Here is a 22,450-nt window from a genome sequence, read left to right on the forward strand (position 1 = left end):
GAACTTCTCAAAAAACACTAAAGAAACCAAACCAAATAATGAGCAATCCAATGCTAAAATGATAGAAACAAGTCACTACCTGTAGATTTTACCTGAATGTAAACAGATTAAACTCATCAATTAAAAGACAAAGAGTAGCAGACTGGATCAAAAACCAGGACCTATCTATCTGTTCCCTAAAAGAGACGCATCTTGGGCCTGGAATAGAAGCCTGGCAACTAAACTCCTCATTTTGCAAGCGCTAGGATCCCAAATGAGTGCCGGTTCCTGTCCTAGTGGGTCTAACAACAATCAGGATATAAGACCAACTGTTTCTTGATGCCTAGAGATCCCACCCCCCACCCACCCCAGGTTAAACACCTGCAAAGACTGGAGAAGAAGGGGTATGCTTTTGGAAAGCAAATACAGTCTAATTTCTATTGTAGTCACATTCTCGAACTGAATAATTTCAATCAAAGATGCACAGTGAACTTGACACTGCAAACATTAAAACTGCCCTCTGTTTCTTTCTCTACCTGCCAGAGAACAACCCTAGTCTGTTCTCATCCCACTGCCTAAGCCCCAGTGTCTGGAGAGACACTGAAGAGCTTAAAGTATCAGCCTATGGTTAGGTGGCAAAGAAGTTACAACCTATGTGGATTTTGTTTCTGTTTCATTTTGTGTTGTGAATACTAGAGTATCTTATTTATCCAATACTGAATTGAACTCTGGTCATGTAAAAACACCTTTGTCACTCTGTCATGGGATGATGTATTCAAGGCAAGAATTAAAGTCTGACTTAATTTGTTAAAAGTTTTTTATTTTAATTTGCCCAACAGAACTTTCAGTGATGATATAACTATAGAGCCCCTAAAACGTGGCCAGTGACACAGAAATGATGTGTTTCAGTTACATTTAATTTAAATTAATATCAACTAAAACTACATGAGGGCAGTATATAAGTAGTACAGGGTGAGCTGATATATTTGGAAAATTAAAATTTTGAGTGTCAGCATTTCCCATGTGGAAAATTCCACACATGATCTTGTGGCAACATTGGTCAGAAAATGGGCACATTAAAAAATATTACATTATAAATATAAAATTACCTTTAAGCTTTCTGTGTAAAATATATATGAAACATGAATTCACATTTAGAAACTTGGATACCATCCCAAGATACCTCATTGTGCATATGCAAATACTCCCAAATCCTCTTCCCCCCAAAATCCAAACAGCTGGGCACTTCTGGTCGTAAATATCTCGGATAAGTGGTATTTTATAGCTCTGGAAGATGTAAGTCACCTGTTGCTTGCCAATGCTGAGGACTTAGATTTTTTCAAAAGCTTTTATTTATGCTAGAAAATCTTTTTTGAAACTTTTCACATTCACTTCCCAATGACATATAATGTTAAGTATAGGTGAATGGGTCCTTGTATTATTTTTCTATTCATGACTAGCTTTGTGTAGGAATTTAAACTATTTTAGAAATAGAAGACATATATGTTTTTAAAAGAAATTACGACTTCCTAACTGAAGCTGATTTTCAAACAGTTAACTTAAGAAAAGTTGACTGAAGGGAGCAATAAGCAAAAACTATAATCATTTATACCTTTTGTTACATAAATGTAAAAGATAAATTGTATTATTTGAAAAGATTCAATTTGTTGTGAGATTAATGTTTATCCAAACTAACACTGCTGACAGTAGGTATGAAGAAAGTATCCTGTGTCTGAGTAAAAGGAGGCAAAGCAATGATTTCCAAAATCAGAAGCTCATTTTATCAATCATCAGATTTCTTAATAATAAGAGATATTAAGTATCAATCACTAACATTGGTCAATCTGAATAACAAATGCAAAATACTAGTTACTTGGTATCCCTTCCCAAAAGAACATGACTCCAATACAGATTTAGTTCTTCACACACACAAAATTCATATTCTTGCCCATGCACACAGACTTCTCCGGGAGAGTTATTGTCTGGGGAGGACTGGCGGCAGCAGGGGGTCTGGGAGGTTGACAGAACAGATAGGATGTCAGGTGAAGATAGAAAGCTGTGCCCTCTCTAACCAGCTGAGGACTCGGCATGATTGTTTTCTTACAAATAATACCTGTGGGTGTTGAAACCATTCAGGGAATCTATCAAATACACTCTTTCACTTTGCTGCTGTAACTCTATAAAATTTATTCTCATTTCAAAAGAGTCATAGGCAATAATACCTGTGGGTGGTTGAGTAATTTAAAGAAAATTTGCCAGGCCTACTTTCACTTACTTTATCAGAACAATTCTATACTTATTTGGATATTTTAAAATAACTGTTTTCTACCCAATATAATTATAAATTTCAAAATAATACATTCTATCTCTAATACCTTAAATATCAATAGGCATAACATAAGATTAGGATGTCTGATTTATGAAATTTTGTTCAAAAAGGAAATAATGTTATAATCATTTATATTTTGTACAGAGGTTCACACACGTATGAAAACACAAAATATTTACATGTAAGTAGTATGTTAGGAAAAAGTGCATTATTAATATAGTAATTCCCCATATCTTTTTCAGGGAAATTTAAAATTGTAGTTTCATAAACTTGGAAAAAAAAAGATTTTCATTGTATAAGTTGAAAACTAAATAAATGGAATATTCCTTTTAACTAACCTTTTCCAAATTGGTCAACTTTCCTTATTACTAATTTACATCTGCATTTTCATTATATCTGTATTAGCATAAAACACATTCAGACAGCTAGAAAATGTTCAATTATGTAGTCACTCCTCAGAGAGGCAAATTATAAAATAATGCTGGATTTTAAAAATTTTCATATTACTTCATTCAAAATAGATTATAAATTTAAATATTCAATTAGTTAAGAAATAAAATGTGATAGTATTTTTGATATCCTGATAAAGTTGAACAAATTTTCAATCCCCAAACAGAACTCATTTAGCCAAACATGCACAGCTACTCAAACCAGACAATCTACATTCCTTTCATGAATCTTGCAATTTTTAAATAAAACATATTTACTTTAAAATAACATTTTTAAAAAATGAGTTCTCATTTATGGAGGAAGATTTAATATTAACAAGGATCATTTTCTTCCTGAAAGACACCCAGTGGAGATTTCGATGTAGCATTCCGTTCCTATATAGCAAATTCTCTTGCGAAAAGAAACATCTCTTAACTTTGTCCAAAGTGAGTTATGTAATAAATACTTTTCATGGCAAAAAGTTCAATTTTTGAGCCAGAGATACATATTTGACATCTGGTAGTATAATTTTGAGAGAATTAGAGAAAAATACAGATTTGATGAATTTTCCTCTGACCTAAACAGCTTTATGCCAAGTAAATGAAATGTTCCAAGTCATGGATAAATGATGGGAAATAAACAGTATTTCAATATCCCTTGCTTTATTCTGTTGTCGTGTCCCCCACCACCACATACCCATAATAATTACCTATGCACAAACTCTAGGTGGCAATATTGCACTTACTGTACTTTCAAGCAAATTGTCAGAGTCGATCCCCATATATCCTCTTTATCAACATTTTATGTGCCTTGGATCTATAGCCTCTTATTATAAGTGTAATGAAGCAGAAGTTATTGAAGCATTTTATTGATTGCTCAGATCACAAGTTTACTGCCATACTGAATTGGCACCTTACTTGCTGAAGCAAACTGCTGACACCTTTTTTAAAAAAGTGACAACTACATCTATTTCATGACCAGAAATCCATTTTCATCTCTATCAAGACAAGAATGCAATTTTCACTTCATTTAACTGATGTTAGGCCTGCTCGAAGCATGACACTTATAGAAAGGCACAAGTTTAAGGTTCTTAAAATACTTCAAGTAAGTAGAATGTAGCTTGGTTTTAGTAATAAAATTCTACATTTCCTCAAATCCACAAACAACTTAATATTCCCTCCCAATTTTCTTATCAAAATCTTAGAAAGTAGTTTCATTTTTAATGATTGCCATACTACTTTCATGTTTTTAATAGGAAGTTATGTTTGTATATTATAGTGTTTCAAGATTTTAAAGAACATGAACAAGTTTGTTCAAAATGTATATAGGCCGAGTGTTAATCAGTGAAAAAAGTTTAATTAAAAATGGAATTTTTAAAGTCTATATTGAAAATCAAATAGAACTAATTACTGCTCAGGTAATAGTAGAACCAATATATTATTTTATTCACTAAAGACACTAGTGGTAAAATACACTTTCAATAGTTATTTCATGTGAAACTTAAAAATATAATAAAAATCTGGTAAAAATCTATATTTTTGCAATAAATAAACTCTATAAGGCTTAGATGCAATTCAAGCTATTTTGAATTAATTAAATTCTGAATAGTATATTGCTATTTTTGTCTGACATTTATTAACAAGCTAGTTGAAAGCGTGGTAAAATGAGTCAACATTAACTCAGACAATTTTTTTAGATCTAAGTGCTTTGGCAGAGTTTAATTCAGCCTATTAATTAAATATACTACAATTTTAAGCTGAAAACACCAATACATATGTTAAAGTTAGGTGGTCTTGTCCTCATCTAACAGTATACCTATAAAATAAATCTAAAATTTGGACCTCAAATAAAAAGTGGAGCCTAATTTTGGAAATATCTGAAATTTCTAAGCCCCTTGCATCAAATACAGAACTTTAAGCACATAATACTATTTTTTAGAAAGCAGGGCTAACTTGCTTAGGCTAATAAATAAAAAGGGACCACATCCACATAAAAATCAGACATCACTCAGGGCAAAAAATGATATGCTTCTCAATACACTTAAGTAATGATTTATTACAAACCATGTAGGTGCACAATTCAAAATTAAAATTACAGAGATGAACTGTTTCCTTGGAGTCGACACAAACGGAAATTGTCAATTCTTTCATAATACATTGTCACAGTGTGGACAATGTTCCAGAAGTTTTAAGAAATAGTTGAGAGTATATTTTTTGTTTATTAATTTCCTTTTAAATGATCAAGTAAGGTATAATTTAATCTCATTTCTCCTTAGATGATCATTTCTTTGAAAAATGCAAGGCGTCAACAGTGGAATTAAAGTTCCTTCAAATTTCTTAATAGTCACTGCTTTTGTCCTTGTCTTAACCAACACAGGCTCTATGAATCTCACCAGAATTAGGATAATACTTATCAAGATATTCTAATTATTCATTTCACCATTTCTCTCTGAATTTCAGAAAAGTAGGCACTCTATTAACAACTAGGAAACAATACTGTAAACAGCCTCTACATCATTAAAATGAAACTTCATGAACTCTTTCAAAAATTAGATTTGAAAAGTGTTCTGGGCTCAATATGTAGAAGTCTCCAGGAATTTTGGTGGTTGGAGGGGGAAAAAATTTAAAGCGCTAAATTGGGAAGGCATTTCTGAAAAAAAAAAGAAAAGAAAAAAAAGTGTTTCCCATAAGTCATGTTTGTGCTTAACACTGCCCATCAGCCATCCTGAATCATTATTTCTATAGCTGCCTGGCACAGTTCCACCGAGTTTATGCATCTCTACAGCATTGCCAAACGGACTGACATATTTTGTTTACTGACAGCAACTAAAAGCTTTATGTAGGATCATAAATAAAGAAGATCTTGTTTAAAAATCACTAATATCATTTTAAAAGGTAGTGCACGCTTGTGTTTTGGCCTCTGTTTGGCTGTGTTAGGCCTATGAATGACAGCTTCCCTGCTTGAAGCACACAGAAAGAACAGCCTTCCTCATTCACTGACAGGACTGTGGCCTTTTCACACGTTCCTTCCACAGCAGTGTTTGTCCCCAAACACTGGAACTAGACACAATGGCATTCCTACTCCAACACCCCCACCAACAGCACCACTACATAACAGGAATGCTAATGAGATGGAACAGGCCCTGTCCCTGAAAGTGTTAACTACATTTCATAGGAATGCGTTTATGCCATTTCAGAGACTAGCAATTAAATACATTCTGCTTAGCTCTGAGCAATTTCAACAATGTTTCCACTTTTAGGGAAATAAATGTGATAAATGTAAGACTAAGTGACTTTATGCTGCCCTAAATACAACATCTCATTTTAATACACATGAATCAGTATATATTTAAGAACACTCTAATGCAGTATGCTTAATTCAGTTGCATGCTATAATAGCCAAGCCAAGTTAAAAATTGAAAAACGAGTAAGTTCCTAAACATAAAATCAGCTTGTTTGATTCAAAAGAAATTCCCTCTGGGAATAACACAATTTAGTCTATAATCTTTTGACAGACCCCAAAACAATTCTGTTGATTTAATGTGTGATGTCAAAAGTGGAATAAGTGGAAATAATATTGAGAGCTAACGTAATCTTGCAATTTATCAATTTAGATTTGTTAAGGAAACAGGAATGATTTTCCACCTTCGTTTCACTTATTGAATGATTCCTTAACACATTCTTACAGAGAACTACATGACAAGGCTACTCGAAAGGCCAAATGAAGTAAACACAGTGCAAAGAAAGTTCATCAATTTTATGAGAGATTTTTTTTTTTTTGCTAAGAAATTCTACGCACAAAAATATCGTCAGGTTTAACATTCAACCACTGAAGGTCTTACAGTGGTGTCACCACAGTAAGTTTTCTAAACATTGCAAATAATTTTAAATGAAGTCATGGCATAGAAATACTAAAGAACAGAGCCTTGAGAATACATACTAGCAAGACATATCTGAAGAAAGAGAATTTGCATGGAAACGCACAATGAGAACATTTCTGCTTCTCTTCTTCAGTTTCATATTTTACCATATAGCTTACTGATCATATTAAACCTGCTAGTCCAAAGCTTTCAAGGTTTAAAATTCAAGGACAGTAAAATGGTAGTTAGGAACAGCAAGAAACCCGCGGTTTTAAAACGTTCTTAATTATGGCAGTGTGAAAATTCCTTACAGGCTGATCAAAAGAGACATTAAATGTCATAAATCTTGTTCACACTTACATTTCATGTTTCATAAGATGCATTTTTAAAAAACAAAGCATTAATTCCCAATCCATTTTTTCCTTAGAATGCACAAAACTCTTTTAAACGTACTACAGCAGTTTGTATCTATTTGAATTCAAAGTGTTTTTAGACAGTGGAAGAAAAAGATGCCATTACAGTTTGAGATCATTCTTCCCCCTTACTCTTAAATTTTATAAAACTTAATAGATGTTTGGCTTTGTTTTGATTTAAATTGTGCCTTTCTTGTATTAGAAAATACACACGTTTTACATAACATTAACGTAAAAGTAGAATAAAATTCTATAACAAATAAGTCATTATAATTTCACTGATCATAATCCATCCTATAAATATCATAGAACCTCAAAAATTAGATATTAGATATTTTGATACATATATACACCAAATTTTGCACATAATAAAGAACATTAACATTAACATACATTTTGTATATAATTAATAGAGAACATAAAAAGAAGTTTGGATTTTTTTCCAATATTTATTTTATAAGCACTGCTATCTAGTATTAATATTAATTCCATTTTTGGATCCAGCAGAATCAATTTAAAAAACAAAATACAGTTTTGAAATAAAAGTTTCTCACGGGAAGATGTTTCTTGCTAGTACTGGATATCACAGTTGAATACTTGCTTCCAAAATGAACCAACGCAAGGTGTCCTATTCTGAACTAGCCAGCAGGAGGTGCTGTGTGAACACAGAGGCTGCCATTTCAGGCCCTCCTCCTCTAATCCTTGCAGGCAAAAAAAAAAAAAAAAAGCTTTCAAAATATTCATTTTCCAGCAGCCCGTGGCCTGAAATAATGAGTTGTGTTCAAAATTGGAGCCTCCTTATTCATAATATAAACTCTAGTCCTTACTTAACATCATAAAAATACATGTTTTATGTTTTTAAGATCCAACACAAAGATAACTTTTGTGGGAAGTATACTTTTTTTAATAGCATGATTCTGCTTTACAATGCAAATCATATTTTTAAATGAATCAAAATTTACAAATATTTATTTAAAAAGTCAAGGTGTTTACAAACTGACACAAATTCATTCATAGAAACATAATTATGTATTAGATACATAGAAGCTAAGGGATAAAAGTTTAACTTGAGTCAGGCACATTTGACTCTTTCAATATTTTTGACTCCTGAAATTTAAGTAAAACAAGCATAAGCAAAGTAATCCTCTGATGTAAAGTTAATCCATCATTTCCTGCCTCAAAATGTAATTTGTTATATTAGACTATCAATTACAATACCAGTCTGAATGTATAGTGAAAGCAAAAATAAAACACTGAAGAGTTAAATCTTCAGATGACTTAGAAGTTGTTCATTTTCTTAAATTAACTGCAAAAGTTTCCATGTTAGGAGTTGCTTTCACTTTGAACATTGTGCAGCAAAGAAAGATGAGACAGTAAGATATCTCATACCAAAAGACAAATACAATTAGTCCCACTGTTGTTGGTTTTGAGATTACAGAAGAAGCATTTTGGCTCCCTATCGGGCACTGCCTCACAAAATACACGCCACAGTTCTTTTATGACACAATGCCAATCACTGCCTCTATACAACCAAGTACATTTTTAAGACATAACAAAGCAGTTGTTAAAGAGGGATGACTCACCTGTTTATAATCTATAGGTATATATTTTTTGCAGACTTTAATCGTTGGAACAAGGCCACAAGAACTCCTTAGATGTACATCTTAGCTCCAGAGGGGCTGAGACCTACCTCCTCCTTCAGAGACCCAAAGTGGTCCTCGCAAAGGTGGGATGGAATTTTGCAAAGCATTGTTCAAGCAGAGAAACTAGGTGAGAAAAAAAAGGGAAAATAATTCTTTGGACCCAACCGACACACACTGCCTGGAGCACAGTCCAAATACCAGAGCTAACTCTTAACATCTATTATTTATATCTGACCTGGGTTAAGTCTTAGAAAGGCAATTCCCGCATTACCAGTGGCCACCATGAAGGATGTATTTATATTGAAACATCCCCCACCCCCATGCAAGACTCCTAAGCTTTGTGAACACACCTGAATAGTTCTGAAGTGTGCCTAACTAGCTGCGCAGAGTGTCATGGTGTGCACTGATTGCCTTATCTTCTCATTTATCACAGATGAGTTGGAACCAACCTTGCTGAAATCTACTTGCATTGTCCTGATAAAATTGTAAGATCCATGTTGTTTCTGTATTATAGCTTCCTGTAGAGGAGTCCACATACTTGAAACATCACATCTAGAATTTATTCACAAAATATAATCCTCACCTTTAAAAGCCATGTTTATTCAAGGCTTATCATTCCTTTAAAAAAAACTATAAAACAGGATGGTAAAACTGTTTAAAAATAAGGGGGATAATGTTAAGCAAGCATTCTATTGTACCTTTCTGTGTTCATGTTTTTCATATACAAGTTGGTTGAGGACTTAGGAATGCAGTTTGAGCACACATTTAATAAACAGTGAAGGCTATTTACTTGTGGGCCTGATTTCCAACATCCATATGGACTTGACAGACATGTTTATATACTTTTTCACATGATTAGCTTAGAAAGTATTTCTAGTGTAAAATAGTCAAACAACATGGTAGTTAGCTAACATTTTTCAGGAATTAATTTTCCTCTGAAAAGCCAGAAATAAATAACAAAATCTAGGATTTTTTCAACTTGGTCTCTAAGTTTATGCAAATAATGCAAATGCAGAATAACTGTATGTCTTGATACCTATTCTGATACATTTTTTTCCATTTGAAAAAGGAATTGAGTAAGAAAATACATTCATGCTATTGGTTATATTATACTTCGGTATTTGGTGCAGAGAGGCTAGCATAGCATTCTGGAAATTGAATTACAATTAGGTTCAGCTTAGCTGCTCAGAGGCTGAGTTATGCAAATGGCCTTTGCTACTGGTATTCTGCTGATTTTGCTTGGGGTAAAAGAAAAGTTATGCATTTTATAGCACTCAGCTCAACAACCTTCTACTAAGACATAATGTAAAGTCTACATAGTATATTCAGTCCTAAAGAGAATGCTGAAAATGTAGTTGGAAATTTTCTACTACAAACAAAATTAAAAGGAAATTACAACCTAAAAATTGTTTAGACATCTCAGATATCTAAAATATGCATGAAGAATATATCTGAGAAACTAATTCCTGAGAATCACTTGTCAATCCAATTTTTACACTTTTTGAGCAATTGTTTTTCTCTGTAACAGTTGTCAAAGCTAATGCCTCAAACTTTTAAAAACATAAGATCTCATGCATTATAAAGAAATAAAAAACTAGAAGAGTGAACTTCTTCCTAAGTGTATACTGTAAATCAATACTGATCACTTTTTTCAAACAAACCTACATTAAGAAACAACCACTTTAACTCAGTTCTTCAATATTCACACACTGTATTAGATTTTAAGTCATACACCATTAATTTGCACATTCACTGAATTTACCACATTTTTTGAACATTAAAAGGCACAGTATAAATAACCATTAGGTTGAAATAAAGTTAAATAAGTGATAAAAACGAATAATCGTCAATCTAGAGATAATCTTGGATTTGAATCAGAATATTTGATCAGACTCTCTAGTGTCTGCCACAAAATAACTTTGAAAATCTTTATGTCACTCCAAGGCATTCCAAAAAGGTACTTTTTTTTTTTAGAACTTTCAACAACAAAACTCTGTTTTTCCCCCCAGAGTTTGTGTGCTCCTAAAGAATTTTTTTTTTGAAAAGCACAGTTTAGAAAAAATATAAATATATCTAAACAATATAAGTAGTGTCAGAATTGATATTGGATGGAAAATAGCTCCCATGCTCCACATGATTTATGTAATTAGGAATACTATGGAAACCAGAAATAGTAAAGCGAAGAAAGCAGTATTCACAAGCAGGTTTTATAAGGGAATTCAGAATCTGCTCTGAACTTGTTGAATAATCTGTTCAGTATTCCAGAATCTCCCTGCTGGAAGCACGGCGCTCATTATAATGACGAGCGCACTAATAAAGGTTAGCCTCTGAACTAGGGATTAGAAAGTTCTTTCTTTTTGGAAGCTGCAAACTAGTAACTTTGATGATTTTCTTGAAAAGGAAGACAAAGCACACTCCAAGAGCAAACAATGTTTCCACTAACTAGGAAGGTACAGAAAACATAAGAAAATGATATGCCTCAGTACTTGGAAAGGAAATATAAATCAGTCTAATATGTTACGTTGAAAATAATATTTACTAAGGTAGAATTAAAGAATATCCCATTTTTTTAAAAAAGAGGCTAGGCCTAAAGGAATAGTTTTAAAATCTAATTGATTGGTTGATTAAAAAAAAAAGCACTGGACTTTTCCACCTCAAGTATAGATTTTCAATGTGTGAATTATTTAATTTTTTTATGTTCTAGTGGGTATCCATAATAATTTATACTAAATGAGAGATCATATATGTTCTTAACCAATGATTTTCTACTCTCTTTTTGGAGAGTTCTCCTTTCCAATAGAAGACATCATTCTTAAAAGAAACTATTATAAAAATACATGCAAGAAACTACAACAATGATTTATTAAGATCACTAGACATACATTAACCTCTAATATTTGTATGCAGAAGTGCATGTAAATATTTCTCCTTCTGTGGAGTGTCTTTATATTGTAGACATTCCACCTACTTTTCCACATGTATGTGACTGTGACAAGAATTTACTTTGCTGTGTTTCCAGTGTTTTCATTTACTAAGCTCTTAATATTTTATAGTAAATGGTTTGGAAAGTAATCATTCCTTAAATTTATCAATATACACACACACATATCAGTCAAGTGAAATCATCCAACTAGGATCATTTCTGTCACTGGAAATATGAAAAGCTATGCTAATAATCACTTTTTGCCCATTTTGTTTCATCTCAACTTCTGATGTTAGGGCAAATTGAAATTAATGTAAATATATTCACTAGGTTTGGAGCTAAGATTGGAAATGTTTGGAAGTCACACAAACAAAAAGAACGGCGCTAATACTGAACAGCAAGAATAGATAGATAATTTAACCACAAGTAGGAGCTGCACTAATTTCAAAACTATCAAGGGATACCTTTCTGCTTCATGCTGTTCCATTTACTTTGCATTTCTTAACCCCTTCTAACATTGTTAATATATTCCTCAAGAATTGTACCAAAGATTGCCTTCTCTGGTCAAAGTTGCACAAGTTATGTAGGCAGAATTAATTGTTCTCTCTTCTATACATACAATAAAATCTTTATTATTTGTTTCTTTATTGATTTGTGTTAGTCCTTGTCCTATTTCACCTTCATCCCCCAGGAAATCCTAACCACTTTGATGTTTGATCTTATAGTGGTTTTCTTTTAAGCTGAACTTACTATTATTTGAATGATATTAATTATAAAGATTTATTTGGTATGATAGAATACTTTAATATTGGATACAATGCAAAATGGTCAAAACAGGACAATTATTAAAATTAGTTAGCTATGGGTGATTTTTAGTTTAGTAAAAGCAGCGTTCATAAAATGAGTAGTTGGTAAATAAATGATTATTCAAGCATTCTGTGGACAATCTGGTAGGTAAGTTTTAAAACTATGAATACAACTGTATAGCACCACATAGAACTTGTAACTTTCTATAAGTTAATAAAACAGTAATCGAAATGAAATAAATATATCAGCATTTCAAATTAGGGCATATAATCTAGCTTTAATTTTCCTTATGCTACTATTTGGAGACTAAGGAGTAGAGTAAATATGGAAAGAAAACTTTAGGATTTGGCAATTAGGGCCTAACTAACCAAAAAAAAAAAAAAAGCAAGAGGTGGGTGTTTTTTAAAGTTGTTGGAGCTCGGCACATTAGCCTAGCGGTTCAAGTTCTCGTCTTGCACACAAGGGAATCCCATATATACACTGATTTTAATCCCGGCGGCTTCCCATCCAACTCCCTGCTTGTGACTTGGGAAAGCAGTGAAGGATGGCCCAAAGCCTTGGGACTCAGCACCCGCATGGGAGGCCCAGAAGAGGCTCCAGGCTCCAGGCTTCAGATCAGTGCAACTCTGGCCATTGTGGTGATTTGGGGAGTGAATCATCAGACAAAAGATCTTCTTCTCTGTCTCTCCTCCTTTCTGTATATGACTTTCCAATAAAAATAATAAATAAATCTTTTTTTTAAGTTCTTGGAAAACTTATGTATTCTAGTCAATCCTTTAGCATTCTACTTTAGCCTATGTATTATACTTCTAAAGGGAAAGACATTTTACAATATTAAACAACATAGCATCATTGGACTAAGTTCAACATATTTTCTTAAAATAATAAAGATCTATCCCTCTAGGAACTCCAAACATAACGTTCAAACACTAACTGAGAAAATAAACTGTTCAGCCTTAAAGAGGACCTTATGTTAAAACCATTTCATTGCTGATTAAAAAAGACAGAACTTACTTACATCAAAGATAGGAATGTACATAAAAAGTCTCCAAAAATTGCTCTAAAGAGAAACCACCAGGCTAATAAAATATCAGTTAAATACATATAGGAACTCTGTCAGGCTTCTTTTTATTAACATAACTTCCAAGAGCACATGAAATAATCAAAGACTGATAACCTGGTTCTTGCAAAAAATTAAAAGTCAATTAAGTATCCAAAATGTTAGTTTATATACTATTATGCTTTTCACACTTCATAGTACATTAGATTATGAAAGAGAAATCACTGCCCAGAGCACAGTCACCCACAAAGAAACTTCTGTGTGTTTTGTGGCAGCAAGTAGCAGAACTCAGTCTCAAAAATACTCAGCTATGGTTATGGGATCATTTGGAAATTTGGGGAGTTCTCACTAATTTCAAGGGAATTTATTTTAAAAATGGAGCTGACATGAAGCTCCATTTTTTGATAAAACAAAGAGTTCTTGAAAGATATTAAAATTTGTGTCCCATCCAGACAGTTAGTAGGAAGTTTGAGCTAATGCCCAGGTATAGGTGTAATACAGCGTTAGATGGTGGTCGGAAAGCTCCTCGTCCCAGTATAACCAGCAAATGCTAACTTGACGGCATGGTCTGCTGGGAGGGTTTAACAGTGAACAACATGTTGTCTAGGCTGCTTGATTTATACCAGTGTACTTTTATTCCAACAAAACTAAACTAACAGCTGCTGTGTGCTTTTTTTATATGCTATATATCAAATCTTATTGTCCCTAAGGTACTTGTGAGAAAAGAGTTAGCAGTCATTCTCTTAAACACCGATGTCTACCCAAATTTGGATTCTTCCTTTGCTGAACAAAATGACAAGCACATGATTACTATACTTTGAGCAATCTTTCACAGCTGCTTTAGTTCTTTAGTGATCCTATTAAACTGACGGCCTATTGTCTATGGGGTCTACAGTGGTACAGTGCTGCTATAAGAGATGTTGATTTGTATGATAGGATCAAACAGAACAGAGATGCATTGGAGGGAAGAATTTCATAGGTCACATTGTTTTTACCAGAGTAAAATTTAATTTAGACATTATGCCCTTTACAGGACACCTGGTTATTTTAATTGCTGATATGTGGGCAAACGCTGACATCGGGGATTAGAAGGTATGAGACCTTAGGAAATCCCCTCTGTTTTGAAAATGCAGCCTGAGTCATGTCTTTTCTTAAACTGAACGAAGTAGCTGTGCATTAAATATGCTGGCACATCTTCTGCTTGAGCAAGTGGACCGAAATGGTGTGAATTGTTAATGCCTTGCTGCTTTGGTTCACGGCTTGTGATTGATCATTTGTAACTATATCTACTCCTTGTTCCATGAAATCAAGTATGGAGTAATGGGTTCATCAGATTTTGGGGTTAAATTGAGAGTGAAGAGGTACTGTGTGTGGAAATAAGAGTTGCCATGTTCAGGGCTGGCCTTGTAACAGCATGGAATCTAAAGGCGATATTCAAAACCACTTCACTCATCATACGCTTACTGATTCTGAATAGGGCCCATTTGCAGGGGACATTTGGTAGTTTTCCAATACGCTTTATGCCTCTTTCTACTTCCACTACCATGCACATCTTTTTTTTCATCCACCCCCAGTAGCACACTGGTGGAACAGGTCAGCATACACAATTCATTTATTTAAATGACTTGATTTATACAAGGAGAAATAAGCTGGGATTCTATTGTCTGAACGTTGCCTTCTCCCTCAACAGAAATAATAGTTTGCATCTCTTCCAAAATGCAAGTATTTCATGAACTCAGATTCTTAGACATCTAAATCATCTGCTATTTAGGAATGCTGCAAAATAACATAATTGTACTGATGTGCCCATAGGTTAAGATTACTTACAGAAATATTGAGAAATTACTAATAGTCTATTTTTGTATGACTGTGGTATATACCAGTATAGAAAACTAGAAGAGATATTATATGCTTTTTGGAATTTTAAAGTTCCATACAAGATTTTAAAGTATAATTTGAGTAGTTTTGAAAAAGATAATAAATAGAACTCAACCGATTTAATGAAAAATAGAAAGTAATGACCTTTAAAATGTTGCTATATAACTAGTTACTAGCATTGCTAACATTAATTTATTTTCTTAATTTTTTAGTTAGCAGGCAGATAAAAGTTTGATACCACTAGCATTAATTGGGCTACAAGTCAACATTTGACCTAGTAGGATAAGATTTGGTCAAAAACACAATGAAACAAGAATAGAGTATATATAACACTGGTATGTACATAAGTAACGTTAAAAAGCAAGCTAAGTGTAAAATGACTGAATTCCACTAATACAAACACAAAATACGGCTCTTGTCATTTTTTTGTTCTTTACATCTCAAAAACATGAATAGTAACTACCAAATACATATATCTAATTGTAACAGTCCTAGAAGTCACTTCATTGTGCATAAAGCAGTTTTATTCCCCTGAATGACAGTAAAAAGGCAAAATATTATTTATATTTGAATATTTCATTTAGGATCTTTACATCATGGAAGATGTGTTTTAAAAAGTAATAGACTAAATAGTCTTAATAGTTTTAGCAATTAAACTGGAAAGTTTCCTTAGGGACAGTGTGGTGGCATAGCACACTAGTTTTCCACCTGAGGCACCAGCATTCCATATGGGCGCCAGTCTGAGTCCTGGCTATTCCACTTCTGGTCCAGCTCCCTGCTTACCAATTGAGAAAGTAGTGAAGCCTGCCTCAAGGCCGTAGGCCCAGCATCCATGTGGCAGACCGGGATGACGCTCCTGCTGCCAGCTTTTTGAACTAGCTCAGTTCTGGCTGTTTGAGGCTATTTGGGGAAGGATGGAAGATCTTTTTCTCAATCTCTCTCTCTCTGTCTGTCTCTGCTTCTCTCTCTCTCTCTTTGTTTCTCCCCCTCTGTAACTCTTTCAAGTAAAAATAAATCTTTGAAAAATAGAAAAATTAGAATAATACTTCATAGGATAGTAAATTTAAATATTCTTACTCATTTACTATCTTGAGGTGGAGTACTTTTCCAAGAAATCAATATGTAATGTCATTACTTATTTTCATATAACAGATTGATCACGAAAGTCCTTGACCAACTAGATTAAGGAATCACACTGACTGGCTTAGGTTTCTATATCTAATATCTGCCTGCTATGTAACTTTCAGCCAAACTGTGGCCTAACGGGTTGAATTGCCACTTGTGACACTGGAATCCCATGTGATGTTGGTTTAGAACCTGGCTGTTTAGCATCTAATTCAGTTCCTTACTGATGCACCTGGGAAAGCAGTGAAAGATGGCTCAAGTACTTGTGGTCTGCTTGGGTGACAGAGATGACGTCCGTGACTCATGGTTTCAGCCCGGCCCAGCCCTTACCATTGTGGCTTTTACGGAATGAAACAGTAGAGGGGACATATTCTTGCCCTCTCTCTTCCTCTTTCCCTTTCTTTGCTCCCCTTCAACACACCTCTCCTTTTATTTCATTCTTTCAAATAAACCAGTTCTTTTATTGTTCTCATTTATAGACAAACATAACATCCAAATATGGCAAATAAATATTATGAGTGAACATGATCTGTCTCATGGTTTCTTTCATGAAGAAAATTATAAAAGGGATAAAAATAAATAAAAACAAAATGAACAACCCCCCCACACACACAGCAAACACACACACAGCAAACACACACATACACACACATACAAAAGAGAGATTTTCCTTTCACAGGACTTAGACTACAGGCTACAACTTTACAGATTCCCCACCCAGTCACAGTTCCCTTACTATCTGGTATATTGTAGAATTTTACTGTCAATGAAACAGGAACAGTAATAGCCATATAAGTACATTTTTGCAGTAGAAAAGGAGAGAAAACACTTTGTCCCAAGAACGTTCCACATTTATCAAAAAGAAACGTGGGGACGTAATTGTGGCATAGTAAGTAAAGCTACTTGGTGTGATGCCAACATACTATTTTGTGGGCCAGTTTGTGTCTCTGTTGCTCCACTTTTGAGTTTCAGAATTCAAAGAATTTCAGAATTAGAAAACACCTCACTGGAGAATGCACAGTCAGAAATACGGAAGAAGTCAGAAAAGTGAAGAAAACCATGCAAGAATTAAGTGACACTATCAAAAGACTAAGTAAAAGGGTGATAGCAATTGCTGAAGGCATGAAAAGAGAAGCAGGATTACAAGATATATTCAATAAAATAATAATTGAGAACTCCCCCAACATGGAGAAAGATGAAACCAAACACTGGAAGTACAGAGAACCCCAAACAGACTCAATCCTTGCCTTGACACATCATCATCAACTCCCTTAGGTTGAACATAAAGAAAAGCTACTTAATATAGATGAGAGAAATGTCATATATAGAGGAACACAAATCAGACTCAGTGCTGATTTCTCAAAGGAGATCCTCACGTCACCATAAGAGAATGCACTGACATATTCCAAATTCTGAAAGAAAAAAAAAAAAGCCAGTCCAGTCCAGAATAACATACGCAGCAAAGCTTTCACTTGTATTTGAGAGATAAATAAATAAATAACTTCCAAACCAAACAAAAACTGACCTTGCTGACACAAGACCAGCCCTACAAACATTTCCTTAGAATGTACTGAAGGGGTCAGTGTGGTGGCTCAAATGTATAATCCACCACCTGCAAGTGGCAGAATCATATAAAGGCACCAGTTCCTGCACCGGCTGCTTCACTTTCAACACTGTTTCTTGCTTACAGCCTGGGAAATCAGTGGAGGATGGCTTAAAACCTTGTGATCCTATTCTTGTTTGGGAGAGACAGAAGAAGATCTTGCCTTCTGATTTTGAATCAGCTCAGCTCCATTGTTACAGCCATTTGGGGAGAGAAACAACAGGTGGAATATACTCTCTCTATTGCTCTTCTCTGTTAATCTGCTTTTCCAATAAAAATGATTTTTTTAAATATACTGTACTTCAGACACAAAAGCAAAATGAATTGATCTACAGCCAATGAAGACAGAGAACATCTTGATAAAATCACAAAAGAAATCTAAAACAAACAATGAGAAGCCCAATGTGAAAATGACAGAACCAAACCATTAACCTGTTGATATTAACCCTGAATGTAAATGGTTTAAACTCATCAATCAAAAACCACAGATCAACAGACTGGATCAAAAAAACAGGACCCATGTATCTATTGCCTATAAAAGGCACATCTCACCACCAAAGATACATGGAAACTCAAAGTGTAAGAATGAAAAAAGATATTTCATGATAATAGAAAGGAAAAACAAACTGTATAGCCAATCTAATATTAGATAGATAATATGGACTTCAATGTGAAAAGTATTAAAGCTATATATGTGTGTGTGTGTACAAAATACATACATATATATATATGTGTGTGAGTGTATATATATTATATACATATATATATATATATATATATATATATATAAAATTCGGGTTACAGCTAGGGTTAGGGTTATGGATAAATCAAGGAGACAGAAAATTCACAATGAAGGAACAAACTTCACCCAATCTATATAACAAATGGACTTAACTATTTTCATTTCATTTTACACAGAACAACCATTTTTTCTCACCAATACACAGAACCAAATTGATGATATTATATTCCATAAGACACACCTTAGCAAATTTTAAAAATCAGAATCATACTAACAAATGAATTCACATCATCATGGAGTGAAGCTGGAAAACTGCGAGCCAAAATACCTCAGATAATATACAAATACTCAGAAGCTAAACAAGATTTCACTGAATGAACAATGGGTAATAAAAGAAAGCAATGAAGAAAAATTTTTTTAAATCCTGAACACAAATGAAAGCATGAACACAACATATCAAAACTTGTGGAACATAGCAAAGACAGTACTAAGAGGAAAGTTCATTACAAGCAATCCCTATGCCAAGAAACTAGAAAGACAACAGGTAAACAAGCTAAGCATATATCTGAAGGAGCTGGAAAAAGAATAACAAAATAATCCAAAATTAACAGGAAAAAAAGAAATAATCAAGATAAAGGAAGAAACAAACCAAATAGAGACCAAAAGAATAATACACAAAATCAATGAATCTAAGAACTGTTTCTTTGAGAAAATAAACAAAATGGATGCCCATTAGTCCAACTGATCAAAAAGGAAAAAAAAGAGGAAGAAGACACAAACCAATGGAATGAGAGAAGAAAAAGGAAATATAACAACAGTTATCTCAGACATAAATAGAATAATTAGAAACTATTACATGCAACTATATGCCAACAAATCAGAGGACCTAGAAAATACTGTTTACCAAAACGGAATCATGAAGTAATAGAAAATCCAAATAGATATATAAGCAGGACATAGATTGCATCAGTAATAAAATCCCTTCCAACAAAGAAAAACTACAATGTTTTCACTGCTGAGTTCTATCAAAGGTTTCCAGAAGAATTTACAGCAAGAATTACTAGACAAGAATGTCCACTTGCACCGTTGCTACAAAAGATAGTATTGTGGATCTGGTTGGTAGCCTAGTGGCTAAACTCCTCACCTTACAACCACCAGGATCACACATGGGAGCTTTTTGTATCCCGGCAGCCCTGCTTCCCGTCTAGCACCCTACTTGTGGCCTGTGAAGGCAGTCAAGGATGACCCAAAGCCTTGGGGACTCTGCACCTACCTGGGAGACCCAAAGAGGCTCCTGGCTTCAGATCAGATGAGCTCCAGCCATTTTGGCCACTTGGGGAATAGATCTTCTGTTAGAAGATCTTCCTCTCTGTTTCTCTCCTCCTCTCTGCATATCTGACTTTCTAATAAAAATAAATAAATCTTTAAAAAATAACAGATAGTATTGGAAGTCTGGCTAGAGCAATTAGGCAAGAAAAATAAATTAAAGGAATTCAAACTGGAAATGAGAAAGTAAAATTATCCCTCTTTGTAGATGACATGATTCTATACATCAGAGAACTGAAAGATTACACAAGAGATAATTGGAACTCATAAGAGAGTTTGGCATAGTCACAGGGTACAAAACCAATCACCATAAATTGATGGTTTTAGAATACACAAACAATTCCATTGTTGACAAAGAACTTGTAAAATCAGTCCCATTCAAAATTGTGGAGAACAATTTCAATTACCTTGGAATAACCCTAACCAAAGATGTCGAAGACCTCAACGATGACAATTACTAACCATTAACAAAATAGAGGAAGACATTAAAGAATGGAGAAATTTACCATGTTTCTGGATTGATAGAACCAACATCACCAAAATATCCAATTGTGATCCAAATCAAAGTCACAATAACATCCTTCACATAGCTGGCAAATATGACCAAAATTTCATCTGCAAACACAAGAGATCATGATTCGCCAAAGCTATTGAAGAATAAAAATAAAGCTACAAGAATCATAATTCCAATCCTTAAGAAATATTATAGAGTAGTGGTAATCTAAACCATCTAACACTGATTAAACACACACACCCACACACACATCAGTGCAATAAAATAGCAAAACCTAAGCCAACACTGTGCAGCCAATTAATGTTTAACAAGAGAACTGAAAATAACAGAGGAAAAAAAAAACTGGTCTCTTCAACCAATGCTGTTGAGATAAATGGTTGTCAGCTTGTAGAAGAAACAAAACACTCTTCCTTCACCTTATTTTTAAAAAAAATCAGATCTAAGTGTCAAAGGTCTCATTCTGAACCAGAAACCATCAAACGATGAGAGGGAAATGTAGTAAGCACTCTACAAAACTTAGAAAAATCATCCCAAACACAGGAAAAGCCCACATAAAGAAATGGGACTACGGTCGAACTAAGAAGCTTCTGTTCAGCAAAGGAAACGAACAACAAAGCAAAGAGATAACCAACAGAATAGGACAGAATGTTGACACACTATACAACAGGTAGGGGACTACTATCCACAACTCACAATAAGCTTCAGAAACTCAGCAGCAGCAAGTGCGCGAAGGAAATAAGTAGGCGTTTTTCAAAAGAACAAACTCAAATGACTCATAGAGGAAAAAAATGCTCAGGCTCCCTAACTCCTAGGGAAATAAAAAAAACAAAAAACACTGAGGTTTCCCATAACAGTAATAACAATGACCTACACACCCCTGGTGAAGATGTGAGGGGTAAGGTAACCTACTGCATTCTTGGTGGGAGTGTAGACTAGTGCAGCCACTATGAAAGTCACTACAGAGAGTGTTAAGTCACCTGAAAATTGATCCATAGTAGGACTCAGCAATCCCACTCTTGAGAATATATCCAAAGGAAGTAAATCTGCATATGGGAAAGAGAACTGCAACACTATATTTATAGCAGCAGAATGCAAAATAGTGGAGAAATGGACAGACCCTGCCTACTGAAAGAGGAATGGATAAAGGAACTGTGTACATCTACTCTGCGGGATACTACTCAGTCATTAAATGAATGAAGTTCTGCAATTTGCGACCAAATGGTCCCAACCAGAGATCATCATGCTAAGTGAAATAAGCCAGGCTCAAAAAAGACAAACACCATATGAAAAAACGAATAATGAATAATGAAAAAAATAAATTTAAAAGAACACTCAATTTCTTCAGTGAAGGCAGAAAAGTAGTGGGAGAAAATATTACAGGACCTGGGAATGAAACTTTCCAAAGAAATCTAGGAAAAATAAAGTGGTTTGAAAATATACCTCTTTATTATAATCAGAATTTTTGAAAAAACTCTATGCACAAACCAAAATAATAAAAGATAATCTGAATTAAACTGCAGGGGTAACACATTTTCCCAGGGAAAAAAGGTAAATATTTGATCCTAGCAAGTACATTTGACAGATGTCAAAAAACAAACAAAACAAAACAAAACAAAAAAACAAAAAACAAAAAAACCACACTAAGAACTAAGATCTTAAAGGTGGGCCAGCTCAAAAGCCTGGCAGCTAAAGTTCTTGCCTTGCATGCCTGGGATCTCATATGGGTGCCAGTTCATGTTCCAGCTGCTCCATTTCCCTTTGGCTCCCTTTTTGTGGCTTAGGAAAGCAGTCAAGGATGAGCCAAAGCCTTGGAACCCTAA

General features: G+C 34.1%; 1 protein-coding gene across 1 annotated transcript in view; it reads right to left on the bottom strand.

Moving 5' to 3' along the window:
- The window catches only part of DCDC1 (doublecortin domain containing 1), a 333,646-nt gene that overhangs the window by 278,967 nt on the left and 32,229 nt on the right, over positions 1-22,450 (bottom strand). Inside the window, 2 exon segments of the mRNA XM_040980267.1 lie at positions 8,625-8,699; positions 8,701-8,775. Coding sequence (XP_040836201.1) covers positions 8,625-8,699; positions 8,701-8,775 — 150 coding nt within the window.

This window comes from Ochotona curzoniae, unplaced genomic scaffold (genome assembly GCF_017591425.1).
Source record: "Ochotona curzoniae isolate NIBS_2020 unplaced genomic scaffold, NIBS_Ocur_1.0 contig_3432, whole genome shotgun sequence".
NCBI classification, from domain to species: Eukaryota; Metazoa; Chordata; class Mammalia; order Lagomorpha; family Ochotonidae; genus Ochotona; species Ochotona curzoniae.